The 19,373-nt window shown below is 43.2% G+C and overlaps 1 protein-coding gene across 1 annotated transcript in view; it reads right to left on the reverse strand.

The window, feature by feature from the left end:
* XYLB (xylulokinase) overlaps nt 1-19,373 on the reverse strand; it is a 158,861-nt gene that overhangs the window by 16,337 nt on the left and 123,151 nt on the right. The window contains exons 16-18 of the mRNA XM_087712447.1: nt 17,635-17,693; nt 13,705-13,792; nt 11,403-11,497 (exon numbers count right to left, since the gene is read on the reverse strand). Coding sequence (XP_087568573.1) covers nt 11,403-11,497; nt 13,705-13,792; nt 17,635-17,693 — 242 coding nt within the window. The remainder of the gene's footprint in view (nt 1-11,402; nt 11,498-13,704; nt 13,793-17,634; nt 17,694-19,373) is intronic.

Genomic DNA, 19,373 nt, shown 5'->3' on the forward strand with positions numbered 1-19,373 from the left:
CCCCTCCCTTCCTGCTACTTGGACATGTAATTAATTCACTTGCACTGCATGGGCTGCGACTGCTACCGAACACCGTTGGCTCATGCGTGCTCACCACCTCCTATGCTAGCCACACCCAATCCCTTTGCACTAGGGCTTATTATTTGGGTAGGGTTTATATCCTACCCATCCTCGACTTACAATTGAGCCAGAAATGTCCACCGCTAAGGCAAGGCAGCTCTTAAGTAAATTATGCATCCTTTTATTATCCTTTTTGTCAGTTGTTAAGTAGATCACTGCCGTTGTTAAGTGAGCCATACAGTCATTAAGCAAATCTGGCTTCCCACGTTGATTTCGCTTTTTAAAGGCCAGTTGGGAAATGGTGATCACATGACCAGGGGAATACTGCAATAGTCATTAGTGTGAAAAGTAGCAAGTCACTCTTTTTTTCAGTGGCAATTTAACCTCAGTCTCTAAACAAATGGTTGCAAATCGAAGGCTATCAGTACTCACTTGCTGAGTCCTTTGATTGCTCAGAGATGGGAAAGAAGAGGAAGCATATATAAAATGAATGAGAAGGAAGGAAGGAAGGAAGGGCAGGAATTAAAAGCTTTAGCCCTACTCACATTTTGCATTAACCAAGTTGGCATTCACATCTGAACAAACAAGAAAATTATTGTGCTTGTTAAAGTTGTTAGGCCATTCTGTAGGGCCTGTGACTTGTGTGCATGTGTATGTACGTGCACCTTTTGGCTTAATTAACCAACAAGCCAAAACATCTCCAGCTTTAATAGATTGCTAAACTACTCCAGCATTTTAATGTGACCATAATGGCTTCTTATTGTCTGTTAGCATATACTTAGTGTTATAAAATCTCCCGAGTTATTTCAGTCATGCCCACTGCTCTGGATTAATCTTCCTTTTCTAAAAGAAATACTTCCAAAGCTTCCTCTCTCTCTCCTCTTAATGGGGCGAGGGATGGGGGAGGGGAGGGGGAAGACCACAGAGAGTGAGAACTTCAACAGATTTCCTGGAACAAAATGCAGAAAACTTCATGGGCTCAGCTGGCTATTCCAACCTAGATGGATAATGAGCAAAAGTTAATTACCATCCGATGGCCCTTTTAAACACCCTATTCATTGCCAGCTGATGAGAAGAAGGATCAGCTGCTTCGGGCCAACTCTTCCAAATCTACATCATTGTCATCTTGATAAATGTGAGACTTCAGCAAGAATCCCAGTCACAAAAGGCAGAATTCTCCTTCTGGTTAGCTGGTAAAACTCTCCACAGCTTTATATCTGTGATGGGAGGAGGTTCCTCATCCATTTGATGTCCAGATGTTGCGTCTCTTGTTGGGACCTGCGTTGACTAAGACCAATAGGAGCTGGACACTAATTCCCACTCCACTCGTAACAAGACAAAGATTTAAATCTCTTTCGCTCATACACAACCTTCTGTGCAAGATCAGCTGGCGAGACGCAACATCTGGATGAGTTGCAAACTGGAAGGATCTACCTCGCAGGTGCTAGGAAAGGAGCACCAAAGAGATCGGAGGGAAAGGAATACAGCCAGCAAGCATTCTGGAAGCTGCCTGCTGCAATCTCACAATCGAGAGCCGCCTGTGTGTTGTGGTACTCAAAGTGGCACTGTGCGTAGTGGTATGCAGATGGAGACTACAGCCAAGAAATTGAAAGACGCTTGTTCCTGGGGAGGAAAGCTATGGCAAATCTAGACAGCACATTAAAAAGCAGAAACATCACCCTGCCAACAAAAGTGTGTCTAGTCAAGGCTATGGTTTTCCCAGTTGCAATGGATGGTGCTGGAGAAGGCTTCTGCGAGTCCCTTGGAGTCCCAGGGGTGAAATTCAGCAGGTTCTAACAGGTTCTGGAGAACTGGTAGTGGAAATTTTGAATAGTTCAGAGAACCGGCAATTACCACCTCTGGCTGGCCCTTGATTGGGGAGGGAATGGAGAGTTTGCAGTATCCGTCCCCTGCCATACGCATCAAGCCACGGCCACAGAACCGTTAATAAAAAAAAATGAATTTCACCACTGCCTTGGACTACAAGCCGATCCAACCAGACAGTTCTAGAGGAGATCAAGCCTGACTGCTCTTTAGAAGGCCAGATCCTGAAGATGAAACTCAAAGACTTTGGCAACCTGATGAGAAGGAAGGACTCCCTGGAGAAGAGCCTCATGCTGGGAAAGATGGAGGGCAAAGGGGCTGCCCCTGAAGAGTGTTCGAAGACTACAGTTGGTCCAGAATGCAGCCGCGTGAGCGATATGGGGGGTATCTAGATACACCCATGTTACACATATCCTCCACGAGCTGCACTGGCTCCCCATTGGTCTCCGGATGCGCTTCAAGGTGCTAGTCATTACTTTTATTGCCCTACATGGTTTAGGACCTGGCTACCTGAGAGACCGCCTCCTGCCGCTTACCTCCCAATGACCAACAAGATCGCACAGGTTGGGCCTCCTCCGGGTGCCGTCAACCGGACAAGGCCTTCTCTGTTCCTGTGCCGGCCCTGTGGAATGATCTACCCGTACAGATCCGGACCCTTACCACTCTCCCGGCCTTCTGTAAAGCCGTCAAGACCTGGCTGTTCCGGCAGGCCTGGGCCAGCCCCGCTTAGATGGAATGGATGATGTGGACTTTTAATTGTATTTTTTATTCTTAAAATTTAAATGTTTCTTTCGTCTTGCTGTGAGCCGCCCAGAGTCCCAATGGGAGTGGGCGGCATACAAATTTTATTAAACTCGAAACTCGAAAAGAAGAAGGGGACGACAGAGAATGAGGTGGCTGGATGGACTCACCAAAGCAATAGGCATGAGCTTCAATAGACTCGGAGGATGGTAGAGGACAGGAAGTCCTGGAGGAATGTTGTCCATGGGGTCACGATGGGTCGGACACGACTTCACAACTAACAACAACAACAAAGTGGTACTCAAACTGTTGGGTGAATACGTCTTGCGTGGGCATGGAAAATTTACGCTCAGTTGTGGTTGCAAATTAAGGACCACCTGTATATTTTCTTCTTCTTCTTCTTTTCTCTAGAATAAAGATCCTTATTGGAAGTTCCTGTTCATTATTTCCAAACAAGCCTGTTGGGGATATGTTGATAAGACTAGGAATGCACTGGATCTAGCAAATTGTGCTAGAGCAGGGGTGTCAAACTCGATTTCATTGAGGGGCACATCAGGATTGTGCCTGACCTCAGGGGGACAGGGTGAGCTCATCACTTTTTGGGGGGGCGCCTGTGGTGGCCCAAGCGCTCTGCCAGCGGAAATAAGCTCCTGAGCTCGTTTTTAGCTGTGACAGCCTCCTACAGCCCTCTGCCCGTGAAAATGGAGCTTGGGAGGGCCGCCATTTTCGCTGGCAGAGGCACTACGGGCCAGTCCCCGCGGGCCGCAGGGCGGATCTAGCCCCCAAGGTTTTGAATTTGACATATCTGTGTTAGACGAAAGACATGTAATTCACAAGTCTAAGAGAATGTGCTCGTTCAGAATTGCGAGATGGTTGTGAGTCCTACAAAGCAGAACAGATTAAGGAACTGAGGAGTCCTTGCTATCTGAGCTTGCTTGTTTTCTTGCAGACGTTTCATTACACTAATTAGGTAACATCATCAGGACTAGATTAAGAAACTGGTGGCCACATAGGTCAGGATTATTTTTATTGTTAACAGCTACTGTCACAGAATCTCACAAGATTGAATGTGTTCCCCTCTCCCTCCAGGTATTTTTGGGTGAATTAGAGAGGTGCTTATCTCAGACAGTTTTTCAATTTTTATTTTTATTTTTTTGGTCCAACCTCTGGCCCATCTTTTCCGACCATTGTCTTTGTAGTCCTTCACGGCCATTCCCTCTGTCCTCTACAGCAGTACATGGCTCTATTTTAGAGCATGTCAAATTTTCGAACTTTCAATTTCTAAACATTAGGTTGCCACACACCGCAGGGATTGTAAAGATATTTTGGTTACTTTCATATAATTTAGATGTGCTTGGTAAGTCACTATTAAATATCACAACTTTTTAATATTTTGTTTGTTTGTTTCATTTGGCTCATGTAGGGAAACGCCTGATGTTTAGGTACAGTGGAACCTAATCATTTGTTGGTTCCAGGAGGTGCAAAACAAATTTTTCCCATAAGGAATAATGTATTGAGTCACAAGGAAGCCAACAGCGACGAGTTCTAATGTGTGTTGAATACCAAACAAATGATGAGTACTGGGACCAAATTTTCAAATAAAAAATTTGAATACCAAATTCAAAACAGCAGAGTACCAAGGTACCACAATATATGAAAAGTAAAGGTAGTTTTTGACTTATAAAAGTTCATTTAGTGACTGTTCAAAGTTATAACGGCATTGAAAAAAAGAGACATTTTTCATACAATTGTTTGAAATGTGTTTGAATACTAATATCTGAACAAACAATATTCAGACTAATTTTCATCTCACAAAAAGGTATTTAAAGACCTGTGTTCTGACAGACGAGCACAATTCAGAGAGGGAGGAAAAGAGAGAGAAAGAGAGAAAGGCAGAGAGAAGCAGAGAGAAGGGGGAGGGAAAAAGAGGAAGGGGGAAAGAGAGAGAGGGAAAGAGAGGAAGAGTGAAAGAGAGAGAAAGAGAGAGAAGGTGGGAAAGAGAGGGAGGAAAAGAGAGAGAAAAAGAGAAAAGCAGAGAGAGGCAGAGAGAGAAGGGGAGGGAAAGAAAGAAAAAATGTGGGAAAGAGAGGGAGGAAAAAGAGAGAAAGAGGGAAAAGCAGAGAGAGTCAGAGAGAGAAGGGGAAGGGAAAGAGGGAAAGAGAGAGAGAAGGAGGGAAAGAGAGGAAGAGTGAAAGAGAGAGAAAGAGAGAGAAGGTGGGAAAGAGGGAGGAAAAGAGTGATAGAGAGAAAAGCAGAAAGAGGCAGAGAGAGAAGGGGAGGGAAAGAGAGTAAGGGGGAAAGAAAGAGAAAGAGAGAGAAAGTGGGAAAGAGAGGGAGAAGAGAGAGAGAAGGTGGGAAAGAGAGGGAGGAGAAGAGAGAAAGAGAGAAAAGCAGAGAGAGAGAAGGAGAGGGAAAGAAAGGAAGGGTGAAAGAGAGAGAAAGAGAGAAAAGGTGGGAAGGAGAAAAAGAGAGAGAAAGAGAGAAGCACAGAGAGTCAGAGAGAGACGGGGAGGGAAAGAGAGTAAGGGGGAAAGAGAGAGAGGGAAAGAGAGGGAGAGTGAAAGAGAGTGAAAGAGAGAGAGAGAAGGTGGGAAAGAGAGGGAGGAAAAGGGAGAGAAAGAGAGAAAAGCAGAGAGAAGCAGAGAGAGAAGGGGAGGGAGAGAGAGGAAGGGTGAAAGAGAGAAAGAGAGAAGGTGGGAAAGAGAGGGAGGAAAAGAGAAAGAGAGAAAAGCAGAGAGAGGCAGAGAGAGAAGGGGGGGAAAGAGAGTAAAGGGGAAAGAGAGAGAAAGAGAGAGAAAGTGGGAAAGAGAGGGAGAAGAGAGAGAGAAGGTGGGAAAGAGAGGGAGGAGAAGAGAGAAAGAGAGAAAAGCAGAGAGAAGCAGAGAGAGAGAAGGAGGGAGAGAGAGGAAGGGTGAAAGAGAGAGAAAGAGAGAGAAGGTGGGAAAGAGAGAGAAAGAGAGAAAAGCAGAGTGGCAGAGAGAGAAGGGGGAGGGAAAGAGAGGGAGGAGGAAAGAGAGAGAAAGAGAGAGAGAGAAGGGAGGGAAAGAGAATGGCATTTAAAAGTTTTCTTTTTTATTGCTGCTAAACATAATATTTCAAAAGCAGAAAAAAATGAAGGGGCATAAAAATGCATTTATCACATTTTCCTTAGAACAGTTAGCTGAACTCTGCCTTATTAATCATTATTTTAAGTGGTAAAACTTCATTATTCAGGTTAAATTGCCGTGTTGGCACTTTGCGATAAATAAGTGGGGTTTGCGTTACAATTTGAGCATTCGGTCTCTAAAAGGTTCACCATCCCTGCTCTAAGAGTTGTAGGTGTGAGGATCTGTTGTTACATCATTTTTTTTCACCCTGTGCCATTGTAACTTCAAATGGTTGCTAAATGAATAGTTATAAGTTGAGGATTGTGGCTTTGGTATTGCAAGGACACCAGAAATCCCAACGGAAATCCAGTAGCATCTAAAACACGGAAGGTCAGGGGTCAGTATCAGCAGGATGGCTGAGGAGAACATCAAAACCCCAAGCTCCCTCCCTCCTTCCCACCCACCCACCCACTTTTGAATGGCTCTCGGAAACCATGACACACCATTAACTATCTTACCAATCTGGAGCCCTCCTACAGACATAGCTGAATGTCAAGGACTGCAGAAATAATGTTTGTGTAACTCGATGCCATCGAGAAATAACCTTTTTCCATAAATTAATTCTACCCATTGGAAAAAAACAGAAGTCACCAGATGCTGCAGAATCAGCTTTAGAGGAGACAAAATGTTTGTGTGTGTCTGTGTGTGTGTGTATACAAACACACACACACATAGATACACATACATACACAGTGTATATGTGTGTGTGTGTGTGTGTGTACTGTGTATGTATATATATATATGTACAGGTATATGTATGTATGTATGTATGTATGTATGTATGTATGTATGTATGTATGTATGTATGTATTAGATTCAATCTTGTGAGATTCTGTGACTGTAGCTGTTAACAATAAAAAAAAATCTAATAGATACCTTTCACCCTGGCTTCACTGATAACGGATAAGAGCCTGTGGCCTAATGGCTAAGATCTCTGCCTAGTATGTAATATAGCCCAGGTTCAAATCCCAGTAAGGGTATGGCTAGCTGATCAGAGCTAAATAGCTTGAAATAGATCTATACTAGTCTCCCTTTATTTATTTATCAGCACAAATACAACTATATATATAGTGTGTGTATGTGTATATATATAAATGTTTTCATAGATTTTTGCTGGTCTTGTTGTATTTGGGTCTTTTCCCGTGTAGGATTGAGATTATCTTGGCAATATTTCGGCGAGGTCTCACTCATTTCGATAGCTTTTGAAGGAACCAAATTAATCCCCAAAGCTGAACACTTCAAGAAGAGAATAATTATGGAAGCTATCGAAATAGAGAAACACCCCCACAACATGAATAAACGTGACGATACTGGAAACCAGACATCTGGAAACCAGCCCTAGTCAACAAACGAGCCCCACCCACCACCCACGCCGTTACAACACAAAACAACGGACACACAGCCAGCACCAATCAGCACCAATATACCAATCATGATACAGCCATACAGCCTATCAATCCACTTACTGAAACAAAGCCAGCACTCAACACACCCCCACCAAGATTTGTAGAGGGATGGCAGCTCCGATCACGTTTTAAGCCCAAAACCCAGCCTGAAGATGGCGAGTGAGACCTCGCCGAAACATTGCCAAGACAATCTCAATCTTACATGGGAAAAGACCCAAATACCTACACTCATGAAAATCTACGAAAACTTACATACATACAAACATACAAGCATATGTTTTCGTAGATTATATATGTATGTATGTATGTATGTATGTATGTATGTATGTATGTATGTATGTATATATATATGTATCTATCTATCTATCTATCTATCTATCTATCTATCTATCTATCTATCTATCTATCTATCTATCTATCTATCTATGCAAACCCATGTAAATTCTGTCTTTTGAAGGTTATTTATATGAAAGTGTCTGTTTGCATTTCTTTTCTCGCTGAAAAACACCTATTTTGAATACCCTGAAAGCAAACTGGAGGGGCTTCTGATCAAGACAACACTTCACACAGTTATTTTACAGAGAAGACAGCACTTAACCTCTGGTCGACTTTGAGGTTTATAAAAAGAACCATCATTTAAATGAAAGCTGCTAAACTCAACAGAACAGAATCAGATAGACAAGGAGAGGCAGCCTGTTAAAAACAGAACTAAACTGACTCATCAGATTAGAAACTTCCCTGGCAGTTTTCATATTAACACTCTGGATTATTGGCAAACTCCATGGCTTCTGCCATGTTGATGCTCGTGGAGGAATCTATACCGCCAGCAGGCAAAACTGTACAGATTTCTATCGCGGAAAATGAGGGAGGCCAGGGAGATGCAGTAGGGGGGCATCAAAAGTTGTCTTCTCTCTCACACAGGAAAACCAGGACTGACGTCTCACCATCAAGGTACCGTATTTTTCGGTGTATAAGACGCACCCTTTCCCCCCCCAAAATAGGGTAAAAATCTGGGAGCTCCTGGGGGCTGGGAAGGGCAAAAACGAGCAAAAATACGGGCTATTTTTTGCTCATTCCCCCCCCCCCTGCCTGGCAGAACACTCTACAGGCCTCCCAAAGCTGTGCATGCCCCCCCCTTTTGCAAAAAACAAGGCATGCAGAGGGTTTGGAGGCCTGCAGAGTACAAAAACTTTTTTTTTTTTTTAGAAAATTACCTCTTCAAAATGATGGTGCGTCTTATACTCTGAAAAATACAGCAAGTAGAGGCACAACACAAGGGAAGGTAGGCACAGGGGTGACCCAAGGATTTATCCAATGTCATTTGATATCCCAACTATGTTTCCCAAGAGTTTCTGGAATCCCCGAGAAGTTCACCTAGATGCACAATGACAGACGATAAATAAATAAATAAATATGTCCACCTGCATTAACCTCTCCTTCAATTTGGCAGTCATGAATTCAGCATTGGCTTTTCTACAGCATGTATGTAATTCAGGAAGCAAGCTTGGATCAGTGCAGTCATAATACATCATAAAATGAGGTTAGCATTCACCAGGAAATACTGTATTTTTCGGAGTATAAGACATACCTTCCACACCACCTAGGCCGTTACAACGCAAAACAACAATGGACACACAGCCAGCACCAATCTACCCATCATGATACAACCACACAGCCAATCAATCCACTTATTGAAACAAAACCAGCACTCCACACACACCCCACCAAAATTTATAGAAAGATAGCAGCTCTGACCACACTTTAAGCCAAAAACACCAGCCTGAAGATGGCGAGTGAGACCTTGCCAAAATGTTGCCAAGACAATCTCAATCTTACATGGGAAAATATATATATTCGGGTCTTTTCCAGTGTAAGATAAAAACAGGTTTGTTTTTTGCCTTCCCCCAGCCCTGCTGATGCCTGCAGAGTGCTCCTGGGGGCCAGGGAGGACAAACTCTTTTTTCTTACCTATTTGAAATCTTGGTGCATCTTATGGACCAGTGCATCTTATAGTCCGAAAAATAAGGTACATCTTTGTGGGAAAGTTGCTCAGAGGTGTAACTTCTTCAATGAGTGCTCTAAAATATAGGTAAGCAGCCTGAAGGCTTCCAGATGTTTCAAACATATGCCTCATCCAATCTGTCCGGCATCAAGGAACCGTGAGATCTATAGCTCAAAACATCTGGAGGGCATCCAGTTGCCTGCCTCAATCCTAAAGATATTTATTATGTACATATATGCCACAATGCATTCATTTCTCCTTTGTTCTGCCTTCTCATAGCTCCCCATTCTCATGAAAAATCTGATGTGGTATCCCAACCATTCCTCAAAAAGGACTCAAAAGCTTCCAAATTCATTACAAATGAACAATTATCCTAATTTCCACAGGTACTCCTCGACTTATGACCACAATTGGGACAAGAATTTCCATTGCTAAGCAATTGTTAAATGAGGAGTCCTTGGTGTTCTCTAAGCTTGATGGCTTTATTGCAGATGTTTCATTACCAACAACCTCCACTGGTTGTTAAGTGAGTCATGTTTAATGTTATGAATTTTCCTGCCACAGCTATTAAGCAACTCACCACAACTGAAATGTGACTCATGCAGTCATTAAGAAAATTTGGCTTTCCTCTCCACTTGTTGAAAGTCAGCTGAGAAGATTGCAACTGGTGATCACATGATCCCGGGAGACTGAAACCGCCATGAGTACTTGCCAGTTGCCAAACAACTAAATTTTGATCATGTGACTGTGGGGATACTATCACAGTCATAAGAGCAATCATCACCGTGTTTCCCTGAAAATAAGACAGGGTCTTATTTTCTTTTGACCCCCAAAATAAGCACTTGGCCTTATTTTTGGGGAGGACTTATTATTTTTGAGGCGCAGGAGGTGGTGAGCGTGGTCGCAACATCTCTGTTGCCAGCGAAAGAGCCGAGGTGGTACAGTAGTTAGGGTGCAGTACTGCACCACTTCAGCTGACTGTTATCTGCAGTTCGGCGGTTCAAATCTCACCGGCTCAAGGTTGACTCAGCCTTCCATCCTTCCGAGGTGGGTAAAATGAGGACCCGGATTGTTGGGGGCAATATGCTGTCTCTGTAAACCGCTTAGAGAGGGCTGAAAGCCCTATGAAGCGGTATATAAGTCTAACTGCTATTGCTATTGCTGCAAAATTTTTGGGGAGGGCTTATTTTAGTGCATGCGCTCAAAAGCCCGATTGGGCTTATTATCCAGGGAGGCTTATTTTCAGGGAAACAGGGTAGTCATAAGTCATTTTTTTCAGCGCTTTGGTAATTTCAAATGGTCAGTAAATGAACGGTCCAATTCTATCGAAATGCAGGTCGCGGTTCTCCCAAAGATGCTTTGTTTTCGAAGAGTCAATTGGACTTTCTGGTTTTTCCTGGAAGACGTTTCACTTCTCACCCAAGAAGTGAAAATGAGAATGATGGGAAGCAAAACGTCTTCCAGAAAAAAAACAAAAGTTCACTTGCCTCTTGGGGAGGGAAAAGCACCTTTGGGATAAAGGAATGGTGATGGGTCAAGGGCTACCGTGTGCGACCATTGTAATTTTAAAGCCAATAGGACCAGAAGTGTTATTCAGCAGGTTCTGACTAGTTCTGGAGAGATAATAGTGGAAATTTTGAGGAGTACCTCCTCTGACTGGCCCCGTTCCCATTTATTCTCTGCCTCCCGAGACCCAGCTAATCGCGAGGGAATGCAGATTTTGCAGTATCCTTTCCCTAGAGTAGGGAGGAAATGGGGATTTTGCAGTATCCTTCCCCTGGATTGGGAAGGAAATGTGGATTTTGCAGTATCCTTTCCCTAGACTGGGGAGGAAATGGGGATTTTGCAGTATCCTTCCCCTGGACTGGGGAGAGACTGGATATTTTTTACTGTACCCTTCCCTGGAGTGGGGAGGAAATGGGGATTTTGCAGTTTCCTTCCCCTAGAGTGGGGAGGAAATGGGGATTTTGCAGTAACCTTCCCCTGGAGTGAAGGAATGGAGATTTTGCAGTATCCTTCCACTGGACTGGGGAGGAAATGGGGATTTTAAAGTATCTTTCTCCTAGGGTGGGGAGAAAATGGGGATTTTGCAGTAACCTTCCCCTGCCACGCCCACCAAGCCACACCCACCAAGCCATGCCCCACAGAGCCAGTAGTAAAAAAAAATTGAATCCCACCCCTGAATAGGACTTAGAGAAAAAATAAGTAAGGCCATCTCCTTACCTGACTTGTGCCTGCAGTTGGAGTAGCAGCTAATCGGGGGGGCGGTGCTGATTTCACAACATCGGTCAAGGGCAGTCCTTCCTCTGCCACAAGTCCTACCAAGAAGATCAATGAGGAGAAACAAGATGAGGGATTGTCTGAACTCCTTGGCAGATGCATATGTTGCATTGATCCTCCCCAGACGGGTCAGTCTTCAGGAGTGAAGGATAAAGACTAAAGATTTTATTTTCAAATGCACGGATCTAGGCATGTGAGGTCTCAGGGATCACATCTGGGTCAATAATTCAATTTGTCCCATGGAGGGTAAAGCTGGCCACACAGTTGCAAGTTCAACAGTATCAGTGATCGCTGAAGAATGATGATAAGGCAGCCACCAGAGGCGGACCGATGAAGAAGGAATAAATTGAAGGTCCAGGAGCATGCACAAAAGGGGAAACTTTGTTCAGACTTATAAACAAGGCCACAGGCCAGAATTCATGGTCTCATCCAGAGGATAAGCCCTATTAGTGCACTCATTCAAACACACTCACACAACTTGTCTTGTGGCACTTCTAAGTCTTTAAAAAAACTATGTATTTTTCAGAGTGTAAGACGCGCCGGAGTATAAGATGTCCCAAGATTTTAAAGAGGCAAATTTTTTAAAAAGTTTTTGCACTCTGCAGACCTCTCCAAAACGGGTCCATTTTTTGCCAAAAAAAGGGGCACGCATAGCCTTTAGGAAGCTTATAGAGTGCTCCTGCGGGTTCGGGGGGCAAAATAAGCCAAAAATCACCCGTTTTTCACTCATTTCTGCCCTCCCCAGCCCCCAGGAGCACTTTGGAAGCCTCCTAAAGGCTATGCACAGCCATTTTGGTGAAGGGGGCAGAGTTTCAGGAGGCCAAAAATGCTGTATTCAGTGTATAAGACGCACCCAGATTTTCACCCACTTTTTTTGAGAGAAAAAGATGTGTCTTATACTCCAAAAATACGGTACTTTTTTTTAGGGTGGGTTTTTATTCGCCAAGGTCTAGACCAGGGCTTTCCAATCTTGACCAGTGGGGTATTCTGGGAGTTGAAGTCCACAAGTCTTAAAAGTTGCCAAGTTTTGAAAGCCTTGGTCTCGAATATAATAATTCAGGAGCCTTTTAGAATACCACAAAGCTGTTCTTGGCCCTATACTTAACCCAAAGATACATAAGTTGTTATGTGACATTAAAGAAAATAGAGGACTCTCTCACAAAAGTTGATTTATCATTAGGAGCTAAAAGGAGAATCTTTTTATAAGCCTGGTGACCAGAACTGTACTGTGCTAAGACAGCGGTATCAAACTCAAGGCCGGGGCCTAGATCCATCCTATGGGACACTTAGATCTGGCCCATACAGCTGACCTTGGGAAAAAAACAAAGAACTGGCCCGTGGTGCCTATGCCAGTGAAAATGGGCTCCCGAGCTCCGTTTTTGGCTGCGACGGCCTCCAGCAAGCCTCTGCCAGCGAAAACAGAGCTCCAGAGAGCCACATGGAGCTCAGGAGCCCGTTTTTGCCGGCAGAGCACTCGGTCCTCCACAGGCACTCTCGACACGAGTGATGTCGAGCTGCCCCTATCCACTCCGCCCCCCCCCCGAGATCAAACACAACCCTGATGCAGCCCTCAATGAAGTTGAGTTTGACACCCCTGCTCTAAGAAGCATTATCCAATAAAGAATGCACCGATAAGGTCCTTAAAAAAAAAAAAAAGTCCTGCCCTCCTCCTCCTCATCACTGTCTAGCTATCTCAACTGCCTTGTGGCTATATCCACTACGGGAAAAGGCGTCAACCTCGAGGCAAAATCTGGAGCCGGAGTCCCGGAAACAGTTTGTGACTATGTATAACCACATTCACTCCTGTGAAGCAGCTGGAACCAATCGTATTGGCTCTGCTGTTCCATTGGACTATTTCAGTGACGTGGAGGGGGGGGGGATCTGCTGCTTGGGTAATAGTCTATCCCCCATATTAATCTACCCAGGCCTCCTGCCCTAAAGAGGACACTCCAGCTTTATCTCTTTTCAGAGCACGATACCATAGTCCAGTGTTTCTCAACCTTGATGACTTGAAGTCCTGTGGACTTCAACTCCCAGAATTCCTCAGCCAGCTCTGCTGGCTGGGGGATTCTGGAAGTTGAAGTCCAAAGGACTTCAAGTCGCCAAGGTTGAGAAACACTGCCATAGTCTTTTGAGACTGATGGATGCCAATGCAATGCAGTGGCTAAAGAAATAAGTTAAGAAGTTGAGGGTCGGCTGTACTGGCTGTGTGCCCCACGCTTATGGAGTCTTCTGTTTGACTTACCGTGGATGGCCCTGTAAGCGGAACCTAAGCAGGCTGAATTAGCAGTGTCGATGGTGTACACTGGAACACTGAAGACATCAGACAGGATCTGAAAAGGAAAATGAAATAAACAAAATCACTCTGCAGTTTGCTTCGGTTGTCAAGACAGACAGACAAGATTTGCAGCCGATGCTAAGAATCGCCACTGGGAAATTAATTAAAAAGTAGCTGAAGGCATCTTTCAGATGGATCAGCAGAAAAACATAACAGGTAATAGTTGAGGATAAAGTTGGTGGACAACTTTAGCTCCGGAGACTTAGGTTGAAATCCATCCTCAACCATGGAAACCTACTAGATGTAGAAGAAGATAGAAATAACTTTGATGAAAGAATGGATGAATCATTGTAGGCGAAAACATGACTACTCAGCCCTGGGAAAATGAAAAGAAACAGTATTTCAAAATAAACTTTTCTTGTTTGTCTTTGGTATAACACAAAGTAGAGAGAAACTCATGTAGGCTTTCAAGATTCTTTTACTACAGTGTACAACAATAAAGTAAATTCATCTAATGCTGCAGTGACTTTTTCCTGGCCTACCTCAAAGACCGACACCAAGTAACTTTAGCCCAGCTGCTCTTTTTCAGCTTATCAAGGGCTTTTATGCTTGGGATAAAATGAAGGGAAACTTTCATATGAGCTTCCCCGACAATCTAATGCCTACACAGATTTACGGACAGTCCCTCGATTTTGTAAATCCTATCAAATAAATCCAGTTTTATGGAAAAATACATAAGGATGCGTCATTTGGCAACAATTTAACGTGAGCTTAAAACATGAGCAGGAATGGAATTTCAAAGTTATCCAATACTGACTGCATTCTATTTTGTAGCTTGCAAACTAATGGGCAACTGGGTTTTTAATCAAAAGCCAGATATAAAGAAATATTACACTTATTAAAAACCGAGCAGTCTGCTGGAGATCATATTATTCTTGTCTCATGATTTGGGAAGAACCCTAATAGCCAATCTGGCTACTTTTTCACTTTAAGCCCGCAATGAAAGAATATTTCCCTTCCAATTCTGGAATGTCTGGGAATAATATCTGGGAAAGCAAAGTACTGAATTAAATCCAGGAGTTTTGAGAGCTATTACCAGGACACAGGGTTAAGGACGAAGGTCCGAGAAGGTACTTTACATGGCATTTTACACACACAAATCTGTTGTCTTTACCCATTCTTGGGGGAAAATAAAATCTCTATTCAACCTTTTGCCCCTGAGAAATACTGGCCTTCGGATTTCTTAGCTCCCCAACAGAATGGCTACAAAGAAATTAAGAACAATCAGATACTTACAAATTATGGGCAGCAAAAAGGAAGGAGGCTATGGGACTGAGTAGAACTGTTTCAATCTCACTTAAAACATTCACTGGGGAGGGGGGGGGAATGCAATGTTTAAATACGTTAAAAAAAATGAGAAATGTTTGGATCTTAGCATCTGCTAATCAGGCAGAATTAATCGGGTTGCTGACTTGGCTTCAACGTATCCTTCAGAGTTCCTTCTTTTTCCAAAACCCTAAAATGAATTTCCTAGAAATTCATATTCATTTAGCGACCATTCAAAATTACAACGGCACTAAAAGAAAAGGGACTTACAACTGGTCCTCAAACTTATGACCATTGCAGCACACACACACACACACACCCTGTCATGGGATTAAAATTCTGGACTGGCAACCAGTATGCATTTATAACAATTGCAGAATCCTGGGGTCATGTGATCGCCAATTGTGACCTCCCTAGCCACATCAGGCATGACTCACTTAGCAACCATCTTGCTTAGCAAAATAAGTTCTGATCCTAATTGTGGTTGTGAGTGGAGGATTTACCTGTAACTGTTTTTATGAACAAATGCAAAGAGGCCAATGTTACAGAACCTTAGATAGTTGCAACTGTAATACACAATGGTAGTAACACCCAGACAATAGCAAAAGGTTCCAATAAAGTTGTGGCTTATTGACTGTTCCCAGTTGTTTACTTCGAAAAGCACCTGCTTTAATTTGCCTTTTCTAGGAACCTAAAGATGTGAACTTCTGTGGTTTTCTGGCTACAGATTGACGTGACCTTTTCTTCTTGGTGTCATGTCACAGTCCGATGATGTGTCAACTGATGACGTGAAGCCAAAGGCCTCTTTCCAAGTGGGAATGAGCTGTACTTCATCAACAACAAGAACAGGAAACAGTGGCTGAGATAAAGGTTTAGGAGCCTCCCCCCCCCCTTTTTTTTAACTGTTCATCATTAATCTTTATTGTTATTTTCTTACAAATATATAGAATACAGTTTGGGTCACTTTCTTGCCATCCAATGCTTCCATCTTATTTTGCAAACAACTTTGCCTCTTCTATCTTTTCAACCTCCCTTCTCTGCCTTCTTCTTTCCTTCCCCCCTTCTTCTTCTCCTCTCTTTCCCCCATCCTTCTCTCTTCTCCTCCTTCTTACCTTCTCTCCTACTCTTAATTCCCCTCCCTTACTTCCTCTGCTTTCAAGATTCAAGATTCAAAATTTAATTTATTTGTATGCCGCCCTTCTCCGGGAGGGACTCAGGGTGGCGAACAACTCCAAAAGGGAAAGGGGATACAAACACAATACACGTAATTAAAATACACAAGAGTCATACAGCCATACAAGTCGAGAGGGGAGGGGAACTCATCAACCCCAGGCCTGCCGGCACAGCCAGGTTTTGACAGCTTTCCGGAAGGCCTGGAGAGGGGTGAGGGTCCGAATCTCCGTGGGGAGTTCATTCCAAAGGGCCGGAGCTGCAACAGAGAAGGCCCTCCCCCGGGTGGTAGCCAGATGGTATTGGCTGGTAGACGGAACCCGGAGGAGGCCGACCCTGTGCGATCTAACGGGTCTGTGGGAGGTAATTGGCAGCAGGCGGTCTCTCAAGCTTTACCCTTTCTTCTTTTCCCTCCTCATCCCTCCTCCTTTCTTCTTCCCCTCTTTCCCCCTCCTTCTTACCCTGTCTCCTAAATTCCCCTCCCTTACTTCCTCTGCTTTACCCTTTCTTCTTTTCCCTCCTCATCCTTCCTCCTTTCCGTTGTTGCTTGAAGGGGCCCTTTTTAAAAACTATCTGCTTTCTGGTCCCTTCTTAAGTTATAAAGAAGTGCCAGTTCTCCGTGCAACATACATACAAGTCAGAGTGTTACAAATAATATATTATATTTGCACGCTCACGGATTCTGAAATTCCAAAATCACAGGTCGACTCTGAATGACTGTACAAACATAGAATCATAGGGTCGGAAGGGACCCCAGAGGTCTTCTAGTCCCTCTCAAGGCTTATGCTGTCCCAGTTGAATTGGTTGTCCAGTCTATTTTTGAAAACCTCCAGTGATGGGGAGGACTCACCATCAGGGAAGCAACTGTTCCACTAATTAACTGCTCTGTCGGAAAATGTGAAGCTACAAATAAATAAGAAATAAAATTAATGAAATTTAATTTCTTACTTCTAGGTTGAGTCCCTAGAAGCTTCCATCCTGCCCTTTTGATCCTGCCCTCTAGTATCTTATTCTGTATGTCATCCTGGAGGACACTATTATATCCTGCCTAATCCATCTAGTCTCTAATATTTACATTATAATAGCTGCTGAACAGCAGATTGAGCTCAACAGGATCTAATTTGACTGGAAGTTTCCATGGTAGTTTCCCAGACCAATTGGGGTTTGCTCCTGACAAGTTCTTTACCTAGGAGATGTACAGATGACCAGGACAGTAAATCCTGAATGTCCTTCCATGCATGTAATCATCTCCTACGCAAATTTCCTTCCTGGCTAATTCCTCCTAAGGCTGTGCCTACTCAAGACCTTGGTTCCTTGGCTTTGAATTTTGACTCGAGAGCTCACCAGCTGGCTAGCATGGCACACTGGATGCTGATCTCAAATGCAAAAAGCCACACTTACTTGCAAGATTGCCTTATTACGGGATGCCCCGCCGGTAGCCAAGATTTTTGTGGTCGGCACTACAAGAGCAAAGAAGAAATTGAATTAATGGAGGGAGGGAGGGTAAATAGCAATAGCAATAGCAGTAGACTTATATACCGCTTCATAGGCCTTTCAGGCCTCTCTAAGCAGTTTACAGAGAGTCAGCATATTGCCCCCAACAATCTGGGTCCTCATTTTACCCACCTCGGAAGGATGGAAGGCTGAGTCAACCCTGAGCCGATGAGATTTGAACCGCTGACCTGCTGATCTAGCAGTAGCCTGCAGTGCTGCATTTAACCACTGCGCCACCTTGGCTCAGATCCTTATCTACCTTACAGAAAAGTATAACGGGCTCAACTTTTTTTAAAGAAATAGTTTTTATTGAACATTTTCAAGTTTAAAAATCTCAAGTAAAAAAAGAGGAACAGAGGAAAAAAGAACAAGAAAAAAATACAAAAACAAATACAAAACAAATAAAAACACAAACAACATGGCAATATAATATAATTTTACAGCTTTCCCTATCAGCATGAATATTCAATTATTGCCTTCTTGTAGTTTTTAGCAATTCTAATACTAATGTAATAATTATATTGTAATATAATAGTATAGTATCTATAATCAGATGTTACATACATACATTTTTCTTCATAATATAATCAATAGTTTTTAAAACTTTTATTTCTTGTTTTGGCTTCTATTCTTTAGCCACTTGTACAGTCTACTCCAAATTTTATAATAGTCTGACACTTCTCTTTCTTTTAATTTCATAGTGTAACTTTTATCTCCATAGCCATCTTATTCATTTCAGCACAGGCTACAACTTTTTAATGATAGAACTCATTAATAATGGTACTGAAAATACCAAAAACTGACACATCTGTTAATTGGCTTAGTGGGCTGGATATTGGCAAGTCAGGCGGTCTGGCAAAGAGGATTTTATTCCAGTTCTGAATTCTGGCTTGACCCTTCAGATGCCACATTAAGCAATGAAGTGATATCAGTGCTACCATTTACATAGTTGAGGAATTCTGAGAGTTGAAATCCATAAATTGGAAATTAAAAGTTGCCAAGTGTTGGAGACCTGCTTGAATCACTACGCCAAACAGGCTTAATTTTACACTGCTGTTTTTATTTTCTTATTTGCTGGTACTCTGGCGTTGCCATTTATAGGGGGGAAATGTCCGGACCAAACATAATATCTAATGTTGGATTTTCCCCCTTACCAGAGGAAGCCCTCTTGTGGAGTACTATGAAGCCCTTATCATGGACCTCTTGTGGAATACTGTGAAGCTGTTATCATAGCAACTCCCCTGCGCTGTACAGTAGAAGTCATTTTAAGGTACAACAGACTGTATCTTATCAGAACACTCCCACCCCGAGGGGTGTTAGGGGTGTCTTACCCCCCACAGTATTTTTTTTCAGAGAGAAAGTCATCTGTGTACCAAGTTTGGTTGAAATTGCTTGAGGCGTTCCAGAGTTATGCTAGAACACACACACACACACACACACACACACACACACACACACACACACACACTTTTTATAAATATAGATTGCCTTAGTAGGGCTTCAAGTGTACCAAAAAAAATGAAAGAAGAGCTGTCAAGAGAGCTGTCAAAAGAAGGAGCCAAGGTGGCGCAGTGGTTAAATGCAGCACTGCAGGCTGACTGCTAGATCAGCAGTTCAGCGGTTCAAATCTCACCGGCTCAGGGTTG

The sequence above is a fragment of the Thamnophis sirtalis genome, unplaced genomic scaffold (genome assembly GCF_051295495.1).
Source record: "Thamnophis sirtalis isolate CommonGarterSnake01/CBP01778 unplaced genomic scaffold, rThaSir2_p1.2 scaffold_4, whole genome shotgun sequence".
Classification (NCBI taxonomy): Eukaryota; Metazoa; Chordata; class Lepidosauria; order Squamata; family Natricidae; genus Thamnophis; species Thamnophis sirtalis.